This window comes from Manis pentadactyla, chromosome X (assembly GCF_030020395.1).
Source record: "Manis pentadactyla isolate mManPen7 chromosome X, mManPen7.hap1, whole genome shotgun sequence".
Taxonomy (NCBI): Eukaryota; Metazoa; Chordata; class Mammalia; order Pholidota; family Manidae; genus Manis; species Manis pentadactyla.
In genome coordinates, this window is record NC_080038.1 from 18,951,584 (window position 1) to 18,961,180 (window position 9,597).

Below are 9,597 nucleotides of genomic sequence, written 5' to 3' on the forward strand. Positions count from 1 at the left end.
TGGGAAGCGAGGCAGCAGCACAGCTGTGTGGCCACAGCGTGGTCCTGGGCACTTGGGAGCTGCGTACAGTAGAGGCCCACATCGCCCTGGGCCTTTGAACTTCCCCTGCCAAATTTGTTTAGAATTAAATGTTACCTAATTAAATATATATAATTATATGTTTATATATGTAATTAAGTGTTAAATTATAAACACATTATATTTTTTCTATTAAAAAACATAAGCAGGCAAGATACAGGTGGTGGTGGCATTTGCAGAGTCCTTTCTGTCTCACTCCGAAGATAACCTCCAGCCCTGTGAAGCCAGTGAGAAAAGCCTGGTTACCATGGCAGCATTTAGATCCTGGTAGGGCCACACTTTCTTCCTCAGCTGAGTATTTCTAATTGACAAACAACAATTGAACCCTTTGTCATTAAACACAGCAACATATCTATCAGTCTGCAAAAGGGTTCAAGGTATAAATTAAGTTGCATTTTCAAGTCCTACATGACTGATAAGCACATAAGATTTTATTTTATGTGTATGAACAAAATCTAACGCTTTGCATGATTTATTCGAGACAGAGTTTGTTCAGCATGTTGAAAACAGAAAGTCATTTATAGAGGACTCAAGAAAATTCATGAGAGATCAGTTTTGGAAGGCAGTGCCTGGACCAGGCTCTGGTATCCACTTAAATAAATGTCAAAAGGCAAACAAAGCACAAGTAATGTAGAGTCTACCCCGGTTGTTTCAGAGGAATATGGATCGTCTTTTCTAGGCCTCAAGAAAAGCATCTTGAGGATAGCTGTTCTGTCATAGGTCATTTGTTTTTTTTTTTAATGAAACTGAGTAATTGAAATAAGAGACCTTAAAAAATTACGCATCCAACCTCCCATCTGATAGATGAGCCCATGAGATTCCTCCCTGGCCCAAGGCCCTGGAGCTCAGCGCAGTGCAGCCGGCGCTGGCAATGGCTGTGTTCTCTCCGTGTACCACGTGACCTCTCTGTCTGAAGAAATGCCTCCATGGCATCTCTCCCAGTTTATCAGCTGGCCTCAGCTTTAAAGCAGGCACGTGGATGGGTACAACTGGAAAACATCATTTCCTCACCTGGCATCTTACTATGTTACAGCTCTGTCCATGGCACGTGCATTTCTTTTTCGGAAATGTCCTCCTGGCCAACTCCTATTGATCCTTTGACACTCTGGGAAAACTTTCCTGGACCTCACCAAATCCCAGTTAGAGGCCCCTCGTCTACATTCCACAGGACTCTGGGCTTACCTTTCTCCTCACACTCACAACTGCTTTGGGCTCAAGCATTCTCGGTTATTCCCTGGTAGACCTGAGGGCAGGCTCTGGGCCTACTGGAATGTAAGGGGCAGGTTTCCTCAGCTTTTTCTTGGAATGCACTGCCTGCTTTGCTGGGGTGACCTCAGTCACCATTTTGGATGTCCTGTCTTCACTACCGGCCATATTCTGCCAGTCCTAAAGCCCTTAAATAACAGTGTGCTCTGTCACACCCGACCCTTTGAGTTAGGCCCTACACTGAGGAAGGAATCTAGGAAAGATGTTAGAAAATGGTAGAAGTCCATGTAACTTGGTAAAATTCATGCTCTGTCGTAGCCCTAATAGCAGCTTCCACTTATTTCATTTTATTATGTCTTAGGCACTGTACCAAGGCTTTACACTTACACACTGTATCATTTAATCCCTACAGGAGCTCTGAGGTAAGCTTTTCATTACATTGTCAGCTGAGAAAACAGTCTCAGAGAGGTTGAGTGAACTTCTCAGTTGCACAAAAAGTCGGTTTCTACTTAAGTCTGTCTGGGCCTAAACCTCACTGCAACCCCTCCTCTATGAGAGTGTTCCCCAGCTGCCTTCTCCATTAGCCTTGTCTGTGGATTTAATCAGGGGGCCGAAGTGGTACGCATCTTCCCCTCCACCCCAGAGTTACTGAGGTGTTCCTATTGTTCTTGTCCATATCTGAGACCTGGGTTTTTTTTCTAAAAGCCTGTAACTGTTAGTCAGGGTTCTGTGACATACATAGGAGGGTACTGAAATTGCTTTCTTATGTCTAAAAATATGTGATCTACCATATATCAAAATATTGTAACATTCCCAGAACCTTAGGAAGCAGCCTCTCCGGAAATTGTTTCTGTTAGCCTTGGTACTAGTAGATTGGAACTGAGCTGTTCAGTTTAATTTTCACTTCAAAGAGCAAGGAAATCTGGTAACAGAACTTTGGAATGATGTGATTTAGTTTTGTTAGCAGTTCAAATTCCACTTGATTTGGGATTCGCTTTGAAAATGCTAGAAATTTGCATTAAAATGCTAAAAAAGCATTAGTCAAAAATTGTAGTATTTCTATTATTTTCCAAACATATGAGAAGTGTTTTTGCAGGGTGAAAATAGACCTTTTGCATGATAGCATATAGAAAACAGATGAGCATATGCATCATTGTAAAGGTTAGATCAATCTTAATGTGTTTGCTTTAAATTGGAGTCAAGACTTTATTTTAATCTTCAGAATGGTCCTCCTACCAAACATGTTTATATTTGTGCTTGTCTGACTGTATTGATTTTCTTTCCTCAATAGGCTGGATTTGGTTATGGTTTGCCAATTTCTCGTCTGTATGCAAGATATTTCCAGGGAGATCTAAAACTCTATTCCATGGAAGGAGTGGGTACTGATGCCATCATTTATTTGAAGGTACTGCATTTTATTTCTGTTACATAAAGGCATCTTTACTTTTTAAAGCTGTAAGTTTTAATAACTAATGGAAATAGCACTATATCATCTCATATTCACTTCAGATTTATTCAGTTTTATGTGAAAACCAAGTTATGTCCTACCCTTGAATTTATGCTCAGATATAGTAAAATATGAAACATGGAGATGTAAAAATTAAAACATTAATTTTTAAAACCATAATTCTAAATGGTGATTTTTTAAAAATTGCATATACATTGAAAGGACTAATCTAAAAGGAGACAGATTTTCATAAACTAAAGTCTTTTCACCTTTGGCTTTAAAAACTTGCTGCCTTTCCTAAAGTTAGACAAGAATTCCATAATGATAATATGACTATGTAAAAGCCCGATCCAACAGGAAAGTTCTCTGTAACATAGGTTTTCTCATTTATTGGTGGTATCGGACTTTAATTTTTTTCTAAACTCTAGAATATTTGGAGTATTTTTCAAATAGGTAAGACAGGCACACAGTGCATAATTGAAAAACTACAGAAGGAAAAACTAAGTCTCTCCCACCACTGGCCCTAAGCCACCTGGTTTTCTTTCTCAGATGTAAACCATGGGTACCAGTTTCCTGTGGCCCCTCCTAGAGGTGATTCTGCATTGATAAACATAGAGGGGAATATCTAATATTTTTTTCACACAAATCATTATTGTAGACTTTGCTTTTTTTACTTTCCAATATATCTTGGAGATCTTTCCATATCACTTCATATAGAACTGACTCATTCTTTTTAATATAACATACATGTAATATGTTATACCATAACTTAACCCGTTTTTTGGAGTGTTTATCTTAGATGCCAATGCATCTAAATAAATGATGTGATATTTGATATCACTTTATGGGCTGATGTTTATAAATCTAGTACGTATGAAACTTTCTTTCTTTCTGAGGCCTGTGGGAGAGCAATTGCCCAGTGAACAATGGTGCTTGGTCTAAGACCTTATAGTCCAGGTGACTGAGTATCTCAAAGCAGTATTGACTGAATTGCAATGCTTTTTCATTCTGGTCATGTGTACTTCAGTACTGGTTTTGAGTAAGTGAATATTTTTATTCCTTTAAAAAAGCATTAACTTCATCCTGGCCAGTCTAAAAAACCTACTACTAAAATGTAATTTTAACATAATTCCTTCTATTATAACCTTATATAAGGTTTCTAATGTTTTAAATAGGAAGATTTGGGTTAGTAGTTTATGTGAGAAAAATGACACTGTGGACCTTTGGTGTGTATTTTTGTTTCTCCATTAGGCACTTTCAAGTGAGTCATTCGAGAGACTTCCAGTTTTTAATAAGTCCGCATGGCGCCATTACAAGACCACACCTGAAGCCGATGATTGGAGCAATCCCAGCAGTGAACCCAGGGATACTTCAAAATACAAGGCAAAAGAGTAATTTATAAATATTCTTTCTGTTTTAAAGAATCTGATTTTTCCCCAGAACGTACCAGCCAAATGACTGATAACTTGCAGCCAAATCTTCTTTGTGGTTTTATCCCTGAGAGAGCAAAATGATCCCTAAAGAAAGGTTGGAGCAGTTTTTTCACCCCAGGCAGGAAGGATAGCAAGAACTGGGTAGCCAGAAAAAAGCGATTCCTATAAAGGCCCTGCTGTTCTAGGAGTCCTTGCTCTGTGGAGGTAGTAATAGCAGGGAGCAGGGTTTATCCTGCCCTGAATTTTATTTAAAAAGTAATTAAGTTTGCAGTTTGTCATCCACAGATATTGACAGAAGAATGAGCAAGTCTGTGGGTGGGCTAAAACTGAAAAAATAAAGGAGTTAAATGATCAATCAAGATAAACAAAATGAGTTTATCCATACAATGAAATGTTATTCAGCTATAAAAGGAAATGAGGTTCTGACCCATGCTACAGCATGGATGAACCCTGAGGACAGTATGCTAAATAAGCCAAATATAAAAGGACAAATATTGGATAGTTCCACTTACATGAGGTATCTAGAATAGTCAAATTCCTAAAGACAGAAGGTAGAAGGGTGGCTGCCCTGGTTGGGGAGAGGGGGAATAGGGACTTAGTGTTTAATGGGGACAGTGTGTCTGTTGGGGTTGGTGAAAAAGATCTGGAGAAGGATGGTGGTGAAGGTTGCACAACAATGAGAATGTACTTAATGTCACTGAACTGTGTACTTTAAAATAACCATTTTTACCATCTTATCAGAAGCCAACTTTGATATCTAGTTTACTACAATTTAAAAAAATGAAAAGAAAGAGAAAAATTATCAATCACAGAATAATGAGTTACACTACTTCATGGTACTAAGGACAATAATCCAATCTTTGGTTTCCAGTTTTTTATTTTTCCTCACTACCCTAAAGTTTCAACTCTACTAGCAACAGTGAAGGTTCTGTTTGGTTAAAGTAACTTTGTAATAATAGAAAAGCAGTATATGTACACTGTAAAAGAAAAAAAGAAAATATAAATAATCAAAAAAGAAACAACTATATTCCCACAACCCAGAGATTACCACTTTTACAGCTTGGTGTATGTTCTTCCAGATATTTTACTATTTGTGTACGTGTGTTTATGAGATTGCACTATTTATACTGTTTTGCAGCCCGGTTTTATTTCATTTAACCATGTCTGCCTTTCCATGTCAATAATTTTTCATCATGAAAATTCCCCTAATTTGTTCAAATCTGGATTGATTCCAGGACCACATAGCACATCTGCATAGATCTCAAGTTGTTTTTAATCTAGAACAGTTTTTTGTTGAGAGACCATGCTGGGTATCCTGCAAAAATGACCCAACTTGACTTGTTTAGTTTTTCCTTTGAAATGTCATTTAGCTTGTCCCCCATTCTCTGTATTTCCTATAGACTGGAAGTTCATCTAAAGGCTCAATGGAGCATTTTTTGCTAGAATACTTCGTAAGCACTATTGAGGAATTACACTATGAGACCCATGATATCTGGTTGATCAGCCATTAGTGATGTTAAAATTGACCAGAGTTCAGATGATGGCGATCTGATCCCTCCATGCTTTACTTACTTTTCCATTGTCAATTAGAAAGTAATCTGTGGGCTGCTCCCTCTCTCTGGGGGCAACCATTTTCTCTTTCAGATAATAAAATCTCTTGCGTGGGCCCGTGTCTCCCGAGTTGTTCTGGGGTAAGGAGGGTCGCGGTGAGATACCCTTTCACTGGTGCCGTGACTTCAGATGAGGCTCTCCCATTGATTCTGCTCTTCCTCCGGGAATCTGGGCTGCTTTGGGAACCCTCACTGCCGGATCCTCCTTCACGGGCTCACCGTCCATTTCCCCGGTCGCTCATCTTCTCGCCCAACACCAGACTTCAATTTCTTACTCCTCCAGTCTCAAGGCCGTCTCATGAAGAATAATGAAACCAGCTAGATGACATCATGAATCATCTCAGGATGCCCGCCCTTCCCCAACTCTACAGCAATGGCCTCACTAATCCCAGAATCTGCGCCCCCTTCCAGCAGGAAGTAGCTAGAGAATGAGATTCTACACCCAGTTTGCCAAAGGCCCAGTTAAGAAAAGAAAAAGATGGTAATGAAGGCAATTTCTGGCGCACTAAGACCCCCACCCCTTAAGATCCAATCACCACCGACCAGATGGTCGCCCACCCCTTAAGATCCAGTCACCAACGCAGAACACACCCTACCCCTACTCCTTAAAAACGCACGTCCTCACCCACGAGCTGCTGCTCCTTCTCTCTGGGGGCAGCCACTTTCTCTTTCAGATAGTAAAATCTCTTGCGTGGGAAAAAAAAAGAAAGTAATCTGTGTAGTGTTATTTTGGCACTATACAACCATCACGCATTGGTTCTTCACACCAGTTGATGATTTGGGCCTGAATCAATAATTTCATTAACATTTATAAAATGATGAGTTTTTAAAAAATATTATTCCTTTGACAACATTAACTGACATTCTCCTATAAACTTCTTCCTCATCAACTAAGGCTGTTTAGGAATCTTTTGAAGAATAGTTCATCCTGGCAAGGCAGGATAAGAGTTTAAATCCATTTAATTACCAGTTTTCAAGGTGAGTTGAGTTAAAAGCCACTTTAAATGGTGACAAATGAGTTTCTGGCTTTATCTTTTTCAACATTATTATGGATATTACAGATTTTTGTTGCTTTGATATGTTTCAGTCAGTACTTAACATATACATATACATATATATATATGCACACATACATATACACAGTGTACAAATATTAAGTTTATAGCTCTAGAAACTTTTGCATCTTTCTCATATCCAGAAAAGGCCCCTTACTAGTCAAACTCTTCTCCTTCTCCCCACCTTGCCATGTAACCATTATTCTGATCTATAGTTATATATATATCATTATGTATGACCTATCATTATATCTGGCTCTATCACTTGAACTAAAAGGAGCATACAGTGTGTGCTTTTGGTGTGTGGCTTTCTGTGAGGTTAATCTGTGTTATTGCATGTATCTGCTATCTTGTTGATGCTTAAATTGGCACATGTTTGGCCAGTGGGAGCTATTTTGAGCCAGATCCTCTGTGTTACATTGATATAACCCCATTGATCTTCGAAAGCTTCCTTGTTTTTTGGCCCAAGATGATATCCTGGACTCATACTTTCCCTTCCTTTGTCCTAGAATCAGCCATTTCCCTCCAGGAGTCCTGTTTGCCTTTAATGGGTATTAAAGACCCTAATCTGGGAGTTGGGAGTGTACATCATACCTTCCCTAGTCCCCTTTTCTGAACAGACTATACAATATGTATCTTTTTTTAAACCATAAGTTCATATTAATAGTTTTGATTCAATTTTAACATTGCACTGTTTCTAATATATATATTTCTTCTTACCATGAAAACCTCGATTCTTAATGCAACAGAAAGGTATTTGTTCAAAAGTATAGTGTAGATAGCTTTGTGATTTTTGTACCATTATAGTAGCATTGGTCTTTTCTGGTGTGTGGTATAAAGGGTGTCTATGTTAATGTTTATTTTTTAATATGGAAATGTTGTGATGGATCTGTGCACAATACCGCCAGACTGGTCACTCATCTCACATGATGAAATTTAGAGGAGTTTGGTTTGGCATACACATGGGTGAATGTACACACACACACACACACCATCCCCAGCCAAGATTAAGCTAAATCAGCTTGAAACACCTGGATCAATTCCCCTTGATTCCATTTTCAGTCTGTATGTAAGCCAAGTAGCTTGTTGGGCCCCAATGGCTGATCAGTTCAGACTATTGCTCTGTTAAGGGGGAGTTATTTAGGTAGTACAGAGGCAGTGTTTATAGATGGTAAGATCCTTTTGTATTGTAAAAAGATGGCTTTAATTGAATATTGTTTTAAAGGCAGTTTTACAACTCTAAATAGTTTAGCAGGTTGTATACTAGTTAAGTATGCGTCTTGATTTCTAATATATTATTAGACAAACAACTTTTAGCAGAAATCTATTTTTAGAATTCAAAAATGTTTAAGCCTGATGATTAAAACTATTGGATTATACAAATAGGATAATTGGTGGTGATCTTGGGAAAGTGTTTAGTAGGCATGGCAAATTCACTAGGTGAATGAGAAATCCTAAAACAAAGTATCCTCTAGTTAGGTTTTTAATAACAGCTTTATGGAGCTATAATTCATGTAACATAAAATTCACCCTTTTAAAGTGTATAGTTCAGTGGTTTTTAGGGTACTCACAGAGTTGTGTGACCCTCAGCACTACCTGATTTTAAGACATTTTCACCACCCCAGAAAGAAACCCGTTCCCATTAGCAGCCATTCCTCCTTTCTAATCAGGTTTTTAACTGAGAGTAAAGAGCTGCTTTAAAGTATGTGTAAGTAATTAAATGGTAATTCAGAAGTAATCATAGAGAAAAATTCTGAGATAAGGCAGGTTTTTAAATTATCACTATAACTAAATGCTCTTTGTAAGGCATGGTTACAATAGAGAAAGGTGTACTCAAAATTTACTCACTGTGGATATTCCCATTATTGTCTTTGTAGGGAAAAGATCAAGACTAACAGAACTTTCTAGAGAACTGAAAGCTTTGGTCCTCTCTGTGAAGAAAGACTGTCTTCTGCAAGTCAACCAGAACTCCTTTCCTCTACCAACTCTGAGTGCAGCACCGTAGTCATTCCAGTGCTTGAATGTGCGTTTTCTTCACAGGAGCGGACCTTTGCCACAGAACCTTGCTGTAGCTACTCTAGATCGCACACTAAAGTAGTAACTTGAAACATTTTTCATAGTACGTTGCTGTGGTTTGGTTGGCACCTGTTGTAAGAGGGCACAGAGCCTTGTTAGTGCTCTCGTGTCCTCACACCTCCCTCCTCATTTCCTAGAGTTGAGTGTCTACCGTCTCCCCAGGATTCTAAGCTCCTTCACAGCCAGTCTCTACTGTCACTCTTTGTGACCAAATACCATGTTTGTCACAAACCACTGACCAAGACCTGGGTCATCTGAAAGTTGAAGACACCAGAGCATGTCTTGTTAATTCAGTCCCAGGATCCTTGCTGTCACATGCATTCCTCCTCACTCTCTGATTTAGACTTTTGCCTTCTTCCGTCTGACCATATTCTGACTATGAAGCGTGGGTACTTTCGCATTAGATCTCTCTGATGCATTGACTTTGTTTTGAAATTCACTTGTGTATTCCATTCTGTCCATTAAAGCGGTCCACAAGTCATCTTGGAATTTTTCACTTAACTGCTTGGTTTCAAAGATCTTAAGTGAAAAACTACCTTCTGGTCATTATCAAGTTTGTAAAGAGTGGGAAGGGAGTTTTAATGCTTATGTAAAAATTTTACCAGTCTAATTATTATATTCCTTTGTAGTTTTCTAAGGAATTGGAAGTCCCTGTGTGATGCACTTTACTAGTTGTAAAATAGGCCGTCGAA

General features: G+C 38.7%; 1 protein-coding gene across 4 annotated transcripts in view; it reads left to right on the forward strand.

Annotated features, from left to right (window-relative positions):
- The window catches only part of PDK3 (pyruvate dehydrogenase kinase 3), a 59,288-nt gene extending 49,904 nt beyond the window's left edge, over positions 1 to 9,384 (forward strand). For 3 of the 4 annotated variants that reach the window (XM_036912795.2, XM_036912792.2, XM_036912796.2), the window contains 3 exons: positions 2,576 to 2,689; positions 3,983 to 4,122; positions 8,707 to 9,384. In XM_036912795.2, the coding sequence (XP_036768690.1) occupies positions 2,576 to 2,689; positions 3,983 to 4,122; positions 8,707 to 8,737 (285 nt within the window). In that variant the 3' untranslated portion in view covers positions 8,738 to 9,384. The remainder of the gene's footprint in view (positions 1 to 2,575; positions 2,690 to 3,982; positions 4,123 to 8,706) is intronic. The other variant, XM_036912793.2, reaches the window with a different exon arrangement.
- Positions 9,385 to 9,597: the final 213 nt, after the last annotated feature.